Here is a 17,317-nt window from a genome sequence, read left to right on the forward strand (position 1 = left end):
TTATTTTTACTTTTGTTTCCCATTGAGTCTTCAAGGACATCCCTGAAGCCAGTGTTGTGGAGTGTTTTCCTATTTCTTCTATGTATTTTATGGGTTTTGGTCTTACATTTGATCTGACATTTTGACCAATTTTGACTCACTTTTTATTAATTTTTACATGTGGTATGAAACAGTGATCTAGTTCCTTTCTTTTGCATGTGGCTGTCCAGTTTTCCCAGCACCATTTGTTGAATAGAGTTTTCTTTCTCCCACATATATTCTTGCCTCTTTTGGCACAAATGAACTGTCTCTAAGTGTGGCTTTATTTCTTGGCTCTCAATTCTATACCATTAATCTGTGTTTTCTATGTTCCCCCAAATACCATATTGTTTTGATTACTGTTGCTTTGTAGTATAATTTGAAATCTGAACGCACACTATTGTTCTTTTTTTCTCACAATTGCTTTCACTATTTGGGGTCTTTTATAGTTCTATATTAACTTCAATAATGTTTGCTGTATTTCTTTGAGGAAAGTTGTTAGTTTGATATGGGTTGGATTGAATTTATATTGCTTTGGGTAACAGCCATTTTAGCAATACTAATTCTTCTAAGAGTGTGGACTATCTTTCTACCTTGTTTGTTTTATTTCTTTCAACAGTGTCTTATAATTTTCATTGTTCAGGCCTTTTGCCTCCTTTGTTTATTCCTAGGTAATTAATCTTTTGGATACAATTGTAAGTAAGATTGTTTTCTTGATTTCTTTCTTTTCTGTTATTTACAAATAGTAAAGCACCAGGCTTTTGTATGTTATTTTGTAGCCTGCCACCTTGCTGTACTGATTTATTATTTCTAGCAGTTTTTTAGTAGAGTCTTTAGGGTTTTTACCATATTACCATGTAATCTGCAAATAGTTATGCTTTTATTTCCTCTTTTCCAATTTGGAAGAGCTCCAAGAGCTCTCAGCACCATGTGGGAATCGTGGTGATGTCCCAAGTGAGACCAGGCACTTTATTGCCATGGACTTTGCAGTGCATAATATGGCCATGATAGAACCAAGATTTCTACCATGAATCAATTTATTTGATACTGTTGACATGCCTGGCATACACCTTATTTACTCCATGGCTCTGGAGTTGTGCAGATACCCAGGAGCAAGTTAGTTGCTGTGGCTATTGTTTCCTTAGGAAAGGTAGAGCACACGGACTTGTACTCACTGGCGTTTCAGCCTTCAGGAGTCTCCTGCAGGGAGTAAGGGCATTTGAACTGAACAACATGAGATTTCCAGCTCCAGAACTTCCCTTGAAGTAGAAAGCATTCTCCATAATCATGGAGAAAGCCAAATAAGTAAGTCAATAAGATAAGTATTTCTCTCAATTAATTTAAGGTTTTGCTCGTACTTTTTAATGAAGGGAAATCTACATCTGATGATTCAGTACCAGCAGTCCCAGGCCAAGATGTGTGGGGCATCCCTATTTCCTAGGCCACATTGCTGGCTGTGTCTTTACAGGAGTGTGACAGCTCCTATTAGGGGTGTAGGGTAAAGAAAATATCAGGCTTTTCTGCCCTTCTGCCATCAGGATAGATGATGGATCCTTGTCCTGAATGCATGCCTGATGGCGGGCACCTGGAATAGGGTGTGGGCATAGGTAGATGGGATTCAGCTGAGCTAAGACTGTGCTTTTTTAAGGGCGGTGTCACGGGGGGACGCCAGCAGCAGCAGTAGCAGCAGCAGCAGCAGCAGCCGAAGCAGAAGCCGAGAAGCAGCAGAACGAACGCCAGAGAGTCCAGATAGAGTGAAGACTTGCTGGGGGCTGGGAGGCCTGCCAGCCTCCCAGCCCCCCAGCCAGCACCCCTGCCTTCCATATGCCTGGTGAACCCCCAATAAAAGACCTGCAAAACTACTGAGGACTCTGACTCCTCCTTTACCCAGTCTGCATGGGATCAGAAAACCTGCACTGGTCCTGTCCTGCCCTCTACAAGGGGTTAAATGATATCCCCATAAAATGATTTGCTGAAGTCTAACCCCCAGAACCTCAGAATGTGACCTTATTTAGAAATAGGTTCTTCACAGATGTAATTAATTAGCAATGCAATCACATCAGAGTAGGGTGGGTGCAAATTTAGTAGGACTCGACCTTATAAAAAGGGGAAATTTGGACATAAGCACAACAGGGAGAATGCCACATGAAGTTGAAGGTTGAGATAGGAGAGATGCTCCTATAAGCTAAGGAATGCCAAAGAGGATCAGCAGCCACCAGAAGCTAAGGAGAGGTGTGGGATATATTCTTCCTCACAACCCTCAGAAGAAACCGGTCCTGCTGGCATCTTGATCTTGGGCTTCTAGCCAACTGTCTTTATCTGTTTGGGCTGTGCCCTACTTCCATTTCTTTGAGGGTCTTTATATGTCCCACATCTACATTGCCTATATTTATGAATTTATGAATTCATAGAATGATGTCATTCTGTTTTCTTTAAATTCATCTCATTTACATTAACTGCTTTCAATTTGAATCAAATATTATAAATAGCATGTTGAGTGGGATTTTTTTCTGTTTTTCAGAAATTACACTAAAAGCCAAAAGCTGAGAACGTAAGTCTAAGCAGCCAACTCTTAGTTCAAGGAGCCCCTAGGATGTAGTGGGTCAGTGACCTCTCTGAAGGGCTTGCTGAAAGAAGCCAGAACCCCTTGTGTTGTAGGGGCCAACTCTCACCTGAGGTGAAGGAGGAATAGAACTAGAGAAAGAAAGTTGCCTGTCTTAGAGGAGCACATGCTCATCCCCACTCTTGAACACTAGCACTGGCACATTCTACTAACTGGGAGGTGTGGGACCTGTAAGGGGATTGCTGACCAGCAAAAAGGAAGAACTTGGGAGAGCAGTTATTGAGAAAAATGAAGTTAGTATTATTTATTTATACCCTAATAAACAGACTTCTAAAAATTTCCTATACAGTTTCATATACAAAGAAGAAACTTATTAGCTCAGTCTTTTAACAGATAGTTCTCGACTGCTTCCCAAGTACAGCAGTGTTTTTGGCAAGGTGCCTGCCCTTCTAAAACTGGAATCTAGAGTAGTGTTTGCTTCAGGCAGGATGCTCTAACAATGTCAGAATCTTTTTGCTCCATCTCTTAAGATTTTTTTTTCGCTATGTAGGCCAGATTCAAGGGCATGATGTTCCTCTCAATGGCAATGTGGCCAACAGTGGAGTGGGAAGGGAGGCTGTTTTTCCTAGTCTTTCTAGCACAGAGCCAGACTGTTGCATGGACCTGGTATGAATCAGTACATGTCTGAATCTGACTGGCCAGATCACTGTTGAAGATACTACACATTTTGTGTAGGTTGTTCACTGCAAAGAACACAAGCAGGGGCTGAACTCCAGTGGGGGGCAAGCTTACCAAGCCTTTGATGCACGATTGTGTCTCCTGGAGAGGCGGCCTTTTTCTAATTCACACTGAGATCCACCGTGGTCTTGGTCACGTGCTCCCTGGAGCAAAGGTGAGATGGGCTCATCCCCACCTGAGCCACATGGTTGGGGGTGGGGCGGAGAGAAGGGTGCTGGAGTGCCTTGCGCAAAGGCAGGAAGAGAGATTCCAGGCAGACAAGATCAGGTTATCCACTTGGAAGGAAAGTGGAAAGGCAAGGTAGTAGGGTAGAGAGGACTTTCAACTTGGCATCAAAAGAACAGGGATATAATCCGGGTTCTGGAACCATGGGACATTGGGCAGGTTACCTAGCCAGGTCCTTCAATCTTTCAAACTTTGTTTCCTTTCTTATAAAATGGAGAGAATTTATCCTGCCACCCTAACATACACTGAAAGGGAAAAACTGAAATAATGTATGACTATGGTTTGGAAAACCTGTTTCTTATAGCTAAATGATATCATTATCATTATTGTTGCTGTTGTTATTGTCCTCCCACTCGCTACCTTGCCCAGTGCTCTTACAGAGTGAAGGTGCTTGGAAACTGATGTTACTCTGGGTACTTTTCCAAATTTTTATGCAAGCAAAATGTTTTGGCATAATGTTTATTCAACATTAAAATTCAATGATTCCAGGAACATAAGGGGCAAGCTGTCTTTTGCTCTCATCCTCAGGCCTCAATTTAAATACTGCTTCCTCAGAGAATGCTTGATGGGCCATACCCAGCCCACAATCAGGACAGGGCTTCCACCCAAATCCACCACACTTACACAGGTCCAGCAGCTACTCATCCAACTTTTTATTTAATGTCTGTTTTCCTCACCTGACCGTGAATCCATGATGCAGGCACCATGAGGCACTTCTCTATTCTTGCATCCCCTCATGCTCAATACATGAGAAATTAAGCAATATTTATTCAATGAAAGAGTCAATTCAAAGGATTAAGTGGAACAAGGTCAAGTAGGCTAGAAAACAGACATAAGATATCCTCTTTTCTGTTCTCTTAATATGTTTTTCCAAGCCGTCCAGTGCCCATATCCTCATGACTTCTAGAACCTCTGCTAAGTAGAGGAAAAAATGGGTAGCTGACTAATTGTGTCCATTTAAGGATACACAATGACTATTTAAGAATAAAATCCATTCACTCTAACCTGTGCCAGCAACACCTCAAAAATGCAGAACAAATATAGCAAGTTCAAGGCCCTGTAATTAATTTATTCTAGAACAGCAACAATAATGATAATGATATCATTTAGGTCTAAGAAACATAGAGTTTCTAAACCATAGTCATACATTATTTCAGTTTTGAATTTTATACACCAGGATATCCTAGTGTATCCTGATGTCTCAAAGCCATGGCAGAACCAGACAGTCCATTCCTGGAAGTGTGTATATTACTCCCAGCCAGAAATTTGATCAGAGTGAGGATGGAGACTTTGGAGACAAATTATTCCTTCCTACCCACCTCCACCTGAATTTATTTTACATAATTCAGCTCTTAGTACAAAGGAAATGAGGCAGCATCAGAGAAGACAAACTGAAGGAGGGAGACTTTGGGTTCTATGCGCCCATCTGCCTCATGGTCCCAGTTGGTGTAGACCTTATTGGCCACTTCTAACAGCTGGGTGGCATTTGTTCCAGAAAACCCCTCAAGTTTGTGGATTTTGCAGTGGATATCAGGGTTAGTTTGAGCCATGAAAGCTGTGTTGCCCATTTGTTGGTTATCAGCTGACTTGGGGTCAAAGAGAATGTAAAGGGTTGGTAATAGAGAACCAGAGTGCCTGGCTGAAGAGAGCCATTGTCGGCAATGATGAGGGGCCCCAAGTCTCCTGGAGAGGGAGCTGTAAGGGTGGAGCAGTGGCCTGGGCTGAATGGAGTCTTTGGGGAATTGGAGTCTCAGGCTTAGGAGTTATGGGATCAGACACTAGAGAGGGAGGAGGACTGGAGGGTGGAGGGATCTCTGGGACTGACAGGAGAGGGGCCAATGGGCCAGGAGGGTTGAAAGGAACGTATAAGGACGCAGCATGCCTTCTTCAGGGGGGGGGGGGCCCTTGTAGATGGGTGCTGGTGTCTGAGGACTGTGGCAGCCATGAGCAGCAAGGGCATGACTCTTTCCCTGGCCTACACTACAAGGGTGGAACCAAGTGTGTGGGACCTGAGTGATCGTCAACTAGGGGTTAATATAAGGAAACTGGTCAGGGTGGCCTGGGGTACCCAATCACAACTCCCCACACTTCCCGAACTGTGGGGAGGTCAAGAGTCCCCTCCGAGGGACAGCCTACATGAAAACTAGGCCACTTAATCTGGCACAGGGTCTAAAGTTTGTTAGGGTTCAAGGTAACCCCATAATCTTCATGGCACCCCATCTTAAAATTTTTGAGCATACAGTTAAGGACTATGTGTTTACTCTCTGTCCCTTCCATTGTGTCCAGTGTCACAATGAATAAGGAAGGGGACTAGTCTCGTACTTGCCTGGCTGCGTTCCTTTTGGAACTTTAAGGCACATCTTGGATTAAGGCGAGTCCGTATAAACCCAGACCAGAGCATAAAAGGTTGCCAATATGCCTTATAATGTTGCCATGGACCCACAGAACAAGCCCATTCAGATCCCCTAACTGAAGTCATGGGACCATTATACACGCACATACATATACATATAGAAGTTATACATTCCAACCACTGGGGAGCCCCCATCTGGCCATGTGAGGGGATGCATGAGAGGTGATCAGTCTCCTTCCATCTATAGGGATGGGCCTGAACTGGGACTGGGCTCCTTGAGACTTTATCTTTTCAGAAGTCCTGAAGAAGTCCACCCACTGGGGAGCCCCCATCTGGCCATGTGAAGGGATGCATGAGAGGTGATCAGTCTCCTTCCATCTATAGGGATGGGCCTGAACTGGGACTGGGCTCCTTGAGACTTTACCTTTTCAGAAGTCCTGAAGAAGTCCATCTGTCCACCTCTCTGCTATTCCGGGTAAGGTACAGAGTTGGTGTCCTGGCTCCCCTCACCTGAGGAAGGAGGATCTGACAAGGGTTGGGTAGTGCTGCCTAATTCACTGAAGGGAGAATCGCTGGACATGGCCCCAGCATCAGATAGGTGGCCAAAGCGTCTGGTGTGGTTGGTTTCCCTGTCAAGGAACCAAAAATGTTATGGCAATTTCGCAGAGAAACCAGATGACACTCAGAGGTGGTGAGAGAGATTTATTCATCACACCAGTGGACTTAGCAGGATATTTCCCAAAGGACTGAGCCCCAAGTAACAGGTTGTGGGTTTTTATTCCAGCTTGGGCAGAAAAGCATGTGGAAATGGTACAGTTTGCATACCCCAGATAAGCATCTGCTTTGCTGAGCTCGACTGAACAGTCATCAGGGTGGGGGGCTTAAATGAGGCATGTGGTTATCTCATGTAACAGAGCCTGGCCTTCAAGCCCCCTGGTAATTTTCCACTTCACTACCTTAAGTGCAAATGTGGTTTTTGGTTTTCCTAGTAATACCGAATGCCGGCCTCGATTTCCCTCAGCCAATGAAAGGATACAGAGCTTGAGGAAAAGGAAAGTGGTTTAATTTGTCAACAAATGAGGAGGGCAGCAACTCATGTCTGAAAGACAAATGTCCTCCTCTTGGCAGAGTGCAGGGGTATTCATACAGAGGGAAAAAGGGGGAGATAGGCAAGGGTCTGCAAAGGGGAGGGGGAACAGGTCAGCACAGAGACAGGTGGGTGCCAGCTTGCTTTTTTCAACAAATGTTGTAATTGCCTTCTCCTTGGAATGCAAGAAGACAGACCTGTCAAGGGAGAAATTGCAAGAAATACGGGAAAACTTGTTAATGCTTATCTGAGAGACCGTCATAAAGAAGGCAAACTTGTCAAATGAGGGGGGAATTGCAAGAAATATGGGAAAGATAAACTTGTTAATGCTTATCTGAGAGACCAGTCATTTGTAACTGCATCGAATTCTGTCTACTTGAACTAGAGAATTGGAAACATGTTTCATTATATGGCTTTGATTGAAATTCTTCCAGGAAGTTGAATTTGAGCTGAGCCAAGAAGAGGAGAAACTGCTGCTTTGTAGGGTTCCAGAGACCTCCAAAGAAGATGAGGAAGCTTGCTTCCACTGGCAGGTCTGGAAAACCCAGAAAAAGAGTGTCCTAGAAGAAGAAACCCCTGGTGGAGTCTGGTAAAGACCAACCTTATTCCTGAAGCCTGCATGGACCAGATGTCAGGAGGAGTCAGCTCACTCTGATCCCTTATGGAGTATTCTAACAAAGCCAACTAAAATTGCTGTTTGGTGTTCTGCCCTGTGACTTTATGCAAAAGTAGGTAATGTGGACTGAAAATATATTTAAGTTGCAAGTATTTTGTTGTACTTTTGGATAAAATTGGGATCAAGGTGTAGAGAACTTGATTTTAGATAAGTTAAACCAGTTTTAAGATTTTTCTTCCTGTAATTTTGATATAATATTTGCTGTTTTGTTTTGGCTAGTGCCTCCAGATTTTTCTTTTTCTTTTTTTTTTTTTTTTTTTTTGGCTTGGACTGATGAACTATATTCCAGGAATGGAGGACTCTCATCACACTGCACAATGCCTGGTGACTGACTCTTGTTTTTCTTCCAAATTGGAACCTGAAAATAACTGTCATCTGAGGCTATATCCCAGCACCCACACATTTGACCTTCATTACCATAGAAATGGTGACCAAAAGTGAAAAGGGGGAACTTGTGATGGAAAGACATCCAGAAGGAACTCATAATCGCAGATTTCCACCCATATCTAAGACCAAAGAGATCCTAGGCTCCAAGGACTACAAATCTCATAATGTCATCACTACTGAAGGGATGATTGCTGGGAACTAAGGGTGGAGTTAAGCAGCAAGGCCTGGTATATAATCAGAGACATGTGGGCCTTTGAGAGGTGATTGGTTATTCTCAGACCTTCAGTGTGCTATTGGGGTCCCAGCTCAGAGCAACTGCTAGGATGCATTCACCAATATATATCTCTCTCTTTCTCCCCAGGTTATTCCTCTCTTCATTTCCCCTTTTTTGTAAATTAACCCTTTATTCACCTTTTTTGTGTGTCCCTGCAGTTGAGTCTCATTATATAAGTCCCTTTAAGTGCATAGGGGAGGACCCACACTCAGGTCAACTCATTTCACATTGGGGTTGCCCTGTAACACTATGGGTTATGACTTCAACATCTTTTGGAGGGGAACACAATTAACCCATACATATAGGGAAATTGAATAAATAATATAATGAATATCCATATAACCACTACTAGATTCAATAATTACTAACATTTTGATATTTTTTCTTACTGTATCTCACAAAATTAAAATTATATATGTAATTTTATATATAAATACATAACCACATTGCCACTGTGCTGGGAAGATTAATAATAATTCCCTATTATCAATTAATAAGTGGTAAGTACTTATTATCAATAAGTAATAAATAATTCCCTATTATCAATTAATTAATAATAAGTAATTCCCTATTATCAATTAATGCAATAGGTTGCATTATTGTTAAAATTTTTTCACTTGTCCCTTTCCTGCAAGAGGTGACATTATCTCTGCTCTGTAATCTTTGCACTTGGCTATATTGCCTTAGCAAACATATATAATAATGTGAGCAGCTACCTTTTTATAACCATATACTACATGGTATAGAAGCTTTTCCAGTGATGCCTGGTTTTAGAATGGAAAATGCGCAGATCAGACAATTGTCAGGTGCGTAGCTGTAGTCAACCAGAATCCTACAGATGACTTAAGCAAGAAATAAAATCTTTGTTTAGCGTCTTCTAATTGAACTTTTCCTCAGTGAATTTGGGGTTCTTTTTTATATTTTGCAGTCCAAATGTTCACATTGTATTTGGATTTTATGTCTCCTGGAATATACCTTTTCCTGACTTCATGACTTTTTTTCCCCCTTTTCTTCATGAAACTTAGTTTTGAAGAAGTCAGATCTTAAGTAATATCCCATCTTTGAATTAGTCTGAATACTTTCTATTGGTATGTTTTCACTTTTTAAGAATAAATAATTTTTATATAATATATATTATATATAAAATGAATCATGCTGACACATTGTATATATATATCCCCATCACATAGCTACAAGTGGTGTCCCTCATCTCTTGATGCTCACAGTAGTCACTTCAGAGATAAGGGAGGAATTGTCCCTACTTAATGACAGGGACAGGGAAATCACAGACCAAAGAGTACAAGTTAACATGTAAGGTCACAGAGCCAATGAGTGACAGAGCTAGGACATAAATTTATGACACCCCCACCCATCCTTCCTCTCTTCCTGTTGCTTTAAATTATTTTGAGATATATGTATAGCTGTAGATGAGATATAGATATGTCTACTATCCCCGGATGGATGTACAGAAAACTTGTTGGTAACAGACAGAGATTGCCTGAAGCAAGAGTTAGGAATCGATGAGAGATTTCTCTATTTCCTTTTACATTGTTTGAGGGACTCTTTGAGGGGGGAAAAAAAATAGTAACTCATTATGCATTCAAAAAACCTTTATAAATCACGAAGCATCGCACAAAGATTGTTTTATTGTCTATTATCTACCAGCAATAAGAAATCAAAAGCTGGGGTCTTCAATTGTTATATGATGAAAAAGCTGTTAAAATTATGCTTTGGAATATTTGACATTGCAAAACACTTAAGAATGGAAAAATATATATAAACTATGCAAAAGTGTGATTCCAATTTCTTGTGTTCCCCATATAAACACACATACACTGAGGAAAGGGACTGAAAGGGATCATCCACGATGCTTTGATCGTGAAGGGAAATATCTAGAGTAAATTTTCTTGATTACATTTTCCGCATATAAGCAATCCATAACTAAACCTACTCCCTGGGTCAGGCAGGGAATTTTCTGAAACCCTTGGGACTGATGCGCAGCGGGACGGAACCGACACTCCCTCTGGGACCGGAAGTGCGTTCGGAACACCGGGAGAGGCGAGAGGGATGCCAACCTCCACTGCGGCTAGAGCGGCCGGGCGGCGAAAGAGGAACTTCCGGGGCGGGGCTTCCTGGTTTTTTCCGCGGGGCATGTGGACAGTTTGCAACGTGAGGGTTCGTGATTGCGTGGCCGCCGCTTCCGCCACTTTGCGCCGGTTTCTGAAATCGGGGGCGGCCATGGCAAAGAGCAAATTTGAGTACGTACGCGACTTTGAGGCCGACGACACCTGCTTGGCCCACTGTTGGGTGGTGGTGCGGCTGGACGGCAGAAACTTCCATCGGTGAGCGGGGAGCTCGTGGCGCGGGGTGCGCCCGCGCTTCCGGGGGGGCCGACCCGCGATAGTTCGAGCGCTTCGTCCCGGTTACCCGGGTAACGCGGCAGCCAATGAGCGCGCGGCATTGGGCATCACCTTGCGTGCTGGTTGCAAAGTGCTTGTAAGAGGGCCGGTGGGGGTAGTTCCATGGAGCTCGGCGCTCCTCTGGTGAGAGGTTAGGGTGCCCATTACCAGACACCTGCCAGCAAGCACTCGGTGGAGAACGTCCTTACTGGGCGCCTAAATAGCTCTTCAGCCTAGTTATTTTGTTAGGTATCTTTGAGGGCTAACTCGAGAGGCCTTTAGAGGCTTTGCCGCACTTTACTGTATTCTCGTGTTTTACGATCAGTAACAGGCCACATGCACTGCATTGCGGAGGAGAAGAAAAGATGGGAATTTAATTTAAGCTCTACTTAGTAATGATGATTATTGTAGCATTTATTGAACACTTCCAAGGATCCGGGTTTATTATCATTGTCATATTTTCCTAATCTTCAGGATACTTTCCTAAGTAAAATACATGATCCCCATTTTACAGAAAAGGGAATCAAGGCTTAGCAAATACAACCCTTTTTCTCATTTGGGCAGGGCAAAAAAATAAAATAAAATAAAACAGTTCCCGAGGAGATGGATTAGGTGTGGCTGGTGGAGCGTCTGAACTCGTTCTATTGCAGTATCTTCCTCTGTAAACAACCTCTTGATCTATCGTGTTAACAGCACCCTGTTGTCCATCCATGCCTTTTCTGTCATCTTTTTCCCCTGTGAAGGTTTGCTGAGAAGCACAACTTTTCCAAACCTAATGACAGCCGTGCTCTACACCTGATGACCAGATGTGCCCAAACTGTAATGGAAGAACTGGAGGACATTGTCATTGCCTACGGACAGAGCGATGAGTACAGCTTTGTGTTCAAGAGGAAAAGCAATTGGTTTAAAAGAAGAGCCAGGTAATTCCATGACCTAACTCCTTCAGAATATTTCCCACCAGCATCTAGTTTCGGTGTGTGTGGTAATTGCAATTGCAGGATATATGTCAATTTCCTGATTAGAGTATGCTTCCTTCCATCTGATACCTGGGCATCTTTATCCAACTCTTTCCCCTGCAGTGCCCACCCCCCTAGCTTCTAAACTGATCTAGCATGGAACATAAAGACTAGAAACAGAGACTGTAGAATATAACATTGATATTCATAGGTTGGCTCTAGCCAGTGATGATCTATACATGCATTGCAGTATTGTTTAAACTTTTAATTAAAGTGCATCTCAGTACATATCAGATTTTTGATTTGGCAGTATTTTGAAACTCACAGGCGACAAGTGATGACGACTGGTATGGTTCTTCCAAGATCAAAAAAAAAAAAAAACCTAGAAAATTAATATGAGATTAGTCTACAGAGGAAAATGAGATATTAGTAAATTACTTCTAGGAGTGGTAGGAGAGGCGAGTTATGTAATTTTTCTTGGTGAAAGGTGTCTTATCTCTTGGCTGACCAGGCAGTTAGAGTAATCTCTTTGTTGCACCCGTAGGCCCTGTCATGGTATTGAATTAATATCATATATTTTCTCTTTTTTTGCTCCACCCAATGTGCCTTACATTTGCAAGTAAGTTCATGACTCATGTGGCCTCCCAGTTCGCCTCCAGCTATGTGTTTTATTGGCGGGATTACTTTGAGGATCAGCCTCTTCTGTATCCCCCAGGCTTTGATGGAAGAGTTGTCGTGTATCCTAGCAACCAGACCTTAAAGGACTACCTCAGCTGGCGCCAAGCCGATTGTAAGTGAAACCAAGTAACAGATGTAAACCATTGCTATGCACCAAAGATGATATTTTTTGGAATGTATTTTTTTTGGAATGTAGTATTTCAGAATATTTAAATTAGTTTAAAATAATTCAAAAATTGGAAGATTCTATAAATACTCCTCAGTTCCAGCTTTAAAAAAATGAGATCTGGGCCTCCCTGGTGGTGCAGGGGTTAAGACGAAGCACTATGAAGCTACCCAAAGCCACTGCAGCACAAGTTCAATCCCGGGCCAGGGAGGTGACTCACATGGTACAGCAAACCTCTCCTGACTCGCCCGCTGCTTCTCTCGGCAGTGTATTTCTGTCAACCTGCCTGTTCTCCACTCTGGCTCTGGTGAATCCTTTCATACACGCACCCCACACCTGTGGCCTGTACCCCAGTTCTTGTATGCATAAATAAATCTTTAAAAAAAAATTAGATCTGTCAAAAATATTGGGTCTATATTCCCCTTAGTATTGGACAGAGCCTGTGCAGTGAGCACTATCTTTAACAAACATGTGCGTGCACACACATATGCATGCACACAGGCCTATCATTACCTTGAGGTCCCTTACTCTGTTTCCACATTTTGTTCATGCTGACCTCAGTGAATATTTGAGTTGTGATCCCAGCCATACACGACTATTATAAAATGTTTGTGGGACTTTTATTCATTTGGTGTATCTTGAGTTTGCCAGAAGAATTGGGGGGAATAGTGGGAATAACGTAAAGCAAATGACTTTGAAAGCATCCCCAAGCTTAATGCACAAGGAAACAGATTTATGTAAAGCATAACTAAAATAACAGAATAAAACCATCAGGAAATAGTTTGTTTCTGCTTGGCCACTTCCCCCATGTGCCCAGTTTCTGGGCTATGGCAGGTCCCCTGAAGGATTCCGGGGTGAATGTGGACTAAAGAGTTTGTGTAAACATGCTCCTCTCTTCTTCCCACAGGTCACATCAATAATCTTTACAATACAGTGTTCTGGGCACTTGTACAGCAGTCTGGACTAACCCCAGTGCAAGCCCAGGGGCGGTTACAGGTACAGAGCTCTTACTAACATACACTTCGCCAGGATTGTGGTCTGCATGCTCTGTCTTCATATTTTGCATTCTTTTTAAGCTCTTTTGGCAGCTTTGTTTTGAAAGGATATAAAAATCATACTATTAGCAGCCCTGCTGCTTGTTTGTTCTAGGACCCCGGATGTGTTAGTACTTAACCTCAGCCTCGGTGTCCTCTCTGCCTCTGCATTTGCACATGGTCGTATCGAGATGTAGCTGCCTTACTTCTGCCCTCTGCAGACGGGGCACAGGCTCTTTGTCAGTCCCACCTAGCTCTTTCCGGGCCATTTCCTGCTGGGTGCCAATAAGTTTCTCAGGTTTCTCACCCCTGCGCATGGTTGAATCTGGGCTCTAGTGGTCAATAACGATTCACACGGTGCTTCTGCCTAACTAATCCTCTCTGCCCTAGTTCCTTATAGGTAAAGTGGGAAAAGATTAGTTCCTACCCAGTATATGGCGAGAATTAAGTGGCATGATAGGTGTGAAACTCTGTACTACTTAGGGTAGTACAGAGCATGTAGTAAGTACTTATGTTATATAATCACAGAGCTGCTCGTGGGATGACTAATGCTGAAATGAGATGATGCGTGTAACAGCTAGTACAGCACTTGGTATGTTATCGTGACTCTGCAAGTGGTTGCTGTTACTGTCAGAATGACAATGGACTTAGAACCATAATAAGAAGACAGCTAGATCTGTCCAGAGTTGGCAAGAGCTGAGTTTAGGTTTTGGTATTTCTGGAAGGATAAGAATGAACTTCAGCCTTGGGCAGTTGATAGACTCCAAGCTTCCTAGTTCATATATATAAAGTAGAGGTGATCTTGAGAGTGTCATAAGAAAGCGTACTAAAGTATCTAGTAGGGAATAGGAACTCGATCACTATTAGTTGCTCTCACCCCATCACACTTGTGACTTCTGAAACCAGTTGCTTGCTACAGAATTTTATTAGTGCAGATTCATAAAGATTTGAATTGCTCTTAAAGTGCGGATTCATTTGTGTCTGTAAGATAAAACCCTTCTGCTTCTTTATTTTGTTGGGTGGAAGTTTGAGCAGAGGGTAGTCTGGATAGGGAGGGTTAGAGGAGAGAGAAGACATACTTAGCTGCTGACATCTGTTTTGATTTCCCCAGGGAACTCTTGCAGCAGACAAGAATGAGATTTTGTTTTCTGAATTCAACATCAACTACAATAATGAGCCGATGATGTACAGGAAAGGGACTGTACTGATATGGCAGAAGGTAATGCTGTGTGTGCAGAAGAGGGGCTGTGTCTTGCTGGGCCTGCATGCCCATGTGACTGCATTTGTTAACACAAATTAGCTCCTTGCCAAACGAGATGCTATAGGTTATTTTGTATGCTCCTTTTTTTCTATTTCTGTCATGACCTTTGTGATCTGGAATCTCCTACTATAATAAGAATCACAGAATGTTAGAATTAGTAAACTTATTTTTCTATGTCATAAGCACTCCCTAGATAAGAGAGGTTTTGTATTCATAGAACCTTTTAAAAATACTTTCTCCTACACTAGATAGTACCATTGAATGTTCCTCCATCCCATGAACTTAAAATAGAGGCAGTAGCATAACCTTTTTTAAAGTACTTTTAATTGTACAGAGATTCACGCATGTTGAGATTTACACACGTGCACGCGCGCACACACACATACACACAGACACACCAGGGAGGCAAAAATATGTCAAGTAAAAGAGTGAATTTCCCCCACATCTGCTCCTCTCCCAAAGCCGCTCATAAATTAACTGTATCATCATTTTACCCATAGGTGGATGAAGTCATGACAAAAGAAATTAAACTGCCAGCAGAAATGGAAGGAAAAAAGATGGCAGTGACCCGGACTCGGACTAAGCCAGTGCCCTTGCACTGTGACATCATTGGGGATGCTTTCTGGAAGGAACATCCAGAGATTCTAGATGAAGACAGCTGACCCTTGGCTTTTCAGTCCTGGTGTGATTAACCATTTGAGGCCCAAGTCTCCTGGCATTAGGTGGCCCTGGACTCTCCGCCACCCAGAGCAGTGTGCTGGGAGGGAACCAGGGAAGGAAGGGCGGCGCGGGGTGGTGTGTCTCATTTGCTTTGAGTAGACACCTTCCTTGCTGTGTTGGAACATGGGTCCTTCAGCAGAAGTGCATTTTTAGAAAATCTTGGTACTATTTTTATAAAGCACGAACTGTTACATGCCTTGCAGAATGAATCATTTTTAGATCGTGGCATAAGTCTCACAAAAAAACTGTCAAGCTCTTCACCTGGGATAGAAGATGAGCCTAAGTTTTACTGCCTCTCCCTTTAGCCCCCTCCCTCACTTAACTAGAGAATCCAGTGACCTTGAAAACCTTACCTTGCCTGCCCATCAACTTGCTTTCATCTTGGCAGACCTGGAGATTGGTACGGGTTGATGCCTGTGAATTCAGGAGTTTCAGGGAACACCCAGGCTTCTGCCAGTCTCCACAATGGCAGAGTTGACTGAACAGATGAGTGGAGGTTTGGCCGTCCTTGTGTGCACATCCATTTCTGCAGTGTTAGCAGCAGCAGTAGCACCCTCCTGCCAGAGACCCTGTCTCGAAGGCCACTGACCTTTTTCTAAGAAGGAAGAGAACTCCATGCATATAGAAGAGAAAGAAAGCATGTCAGAAATGAATGGATGAGGAGGAAGAAACATTACTCCACGTCCTCTAGGGACTTCAGTTTTGAAGGCTACCTTCCCGTTGAACTTCCTAAAAAAAAAGATTCTCAGGGAGACCGTGCATGTAGAATCAGAATAATGGCATGTGAATTGTAGAGCAGAGGGGGCAGTACTCCTTGGGTTGGAGGTGGCCCAAGGGGGCTATTACTAATACTAAACCACTTACTGATACCAAGTCCTTAGCCCCCCCTCCCCTCTCCATAGCCTGGTGGGGTGGTCTGGGCTGCTGAGCTGCTGGCCCAGGGGTGAGGGTGGGGGGAACTCACATTGCCTCATCCTCGTTTCATATTTTAGAGGAAAAAGATAATTTGGCTCTATTAAGGATTAATGAAGAGGCCGCCTACTCCCTAGTGCCTAGCCTTGCGTTACAGAATTCATAGCCAAGAAGAAAATGTATTTTTGAAAGGGTGACGGCTGGTCTCATTCCTCACTAATTGACACCCCATCTGTCCAGGCTTTTTCCCCTTCCTGTTCTCAATCCACTGGAATAGGGAACTCATGGTTAGTAATTGATACAAATCTCTTTGAGGGGGGGAAAAACAGGTTTCAGCTCCTTTGGTCTAATTTTTCATTGATTTTTGTCGCTGAAATGCAGTCTGTGAAGCCAACTTGTGTGTTTGTGTATTTGCATAATAAGCAAGGATAGACAGCAGTGGCTCATAGCCTTCAGGGTGCAGCACTGTAAGTGGATTGCTTATTTAAAGTGCTGATTTCATGTTCCCTGAATTGGGGTTCATTTTCAACCCCCAAGGCTTCTTTGGTCATGGATATACTGCAGCAAGGCCCTCATTTTACTGTGATGGGTCAAGTGAGTCAGTGAGTAGATGTAGTTCTTGATGGCAAATGAATGGTAAGTATATTGATAGCCTATTAAAATAAATACAGGTAAGTGGGCATTAATATACAAATTTTCAAGACAAAACCATGTGACTTCTGGGGATACTATATGGTACTATGAAGGCTGCCACTTGATTTTGTCATAACATTGGGATAAGCACTTAATCCTTGAGTTGACAGGGGGTTGGAGCTTTGAGGTTTTTGTTGAGATTTGAGCAAAGGAATATGGTGGATTTAATACCTGGGC

The 17,317-nt window shown here is 42.9% G+C and overlaps 1 protein-coding gene across 1 annotated transcript; it reads left to right on the plus strand.

Annotated features, from left to right (window-relative positions):
• Positions 1-10,461: 10,461 nt before the first annotated feature.
• Positions 10,462-15,725, plus strand: THG1L (tRNA-histidine guanylyltransferase 1 like). Its single transcript, XM_037499707.1, has 6 exons — positions 10,462-10,663; positions 11,464-11,640; positions 12,297-12,466; positions 13,428-13,516; positions 14,666-14,773; positions 15,316-15,725. The coding sequence occupies exons 1-6, from the start codon at positions 10,473-10,475 to the stop codon at positions 15,475-15,477; spliced, it is 897 nt and encodes a 298-aa protein (XP_037355604.1). The 5' UTR covers positions 10,462-10,472; the 3' UTR covers positions 15,478-15,725.
• The last annotated feature ends 1,592 nt before the right edge of the window (positions 15,726-17,317 follow it).

This window comes from Talpa occidentalis, unplaced genomic scaffold, assembly GCF_014898055.3.
Source record: "Talpa occidentalis isolate TD23 unplaced genomic scaffold, MPIMG_talOcc4v2.1 talOcc4.9, whole genome shotgun sequence".
NCBI classification, from domain to species: Eukaryota; Metazoa; Chordata; class Mammalia; order Eulipotyphla; family Talpidae; genus Talpa; species Talpa occidentalis.

Excerpts from the sequence above, each read along its gene's own strand:
- THG1L (XM_037499707.1), top strand. The coding sequence starts at position 10,473 with ATGTGGACAGTTTGCAACGTGAGGGTTCGTGATTGCGTGGCCGCCGCT. Across the intron at positions 11,641-12,296 it reads TGGTTTAAAAGAAGAGCCAG|TAAGTTCATGACTCATGTGG; the intron begins GTAATTCCATGA and ends TACATTTGCAAG. Across the intron at positions 13,517-14,665 it reads AAGCCCAGGGGCGGTTACAG|GGAACTCTTGCAGCAGACAA; the intron begins GTACAGAGCTCT and ends TGATTTCCCCAG.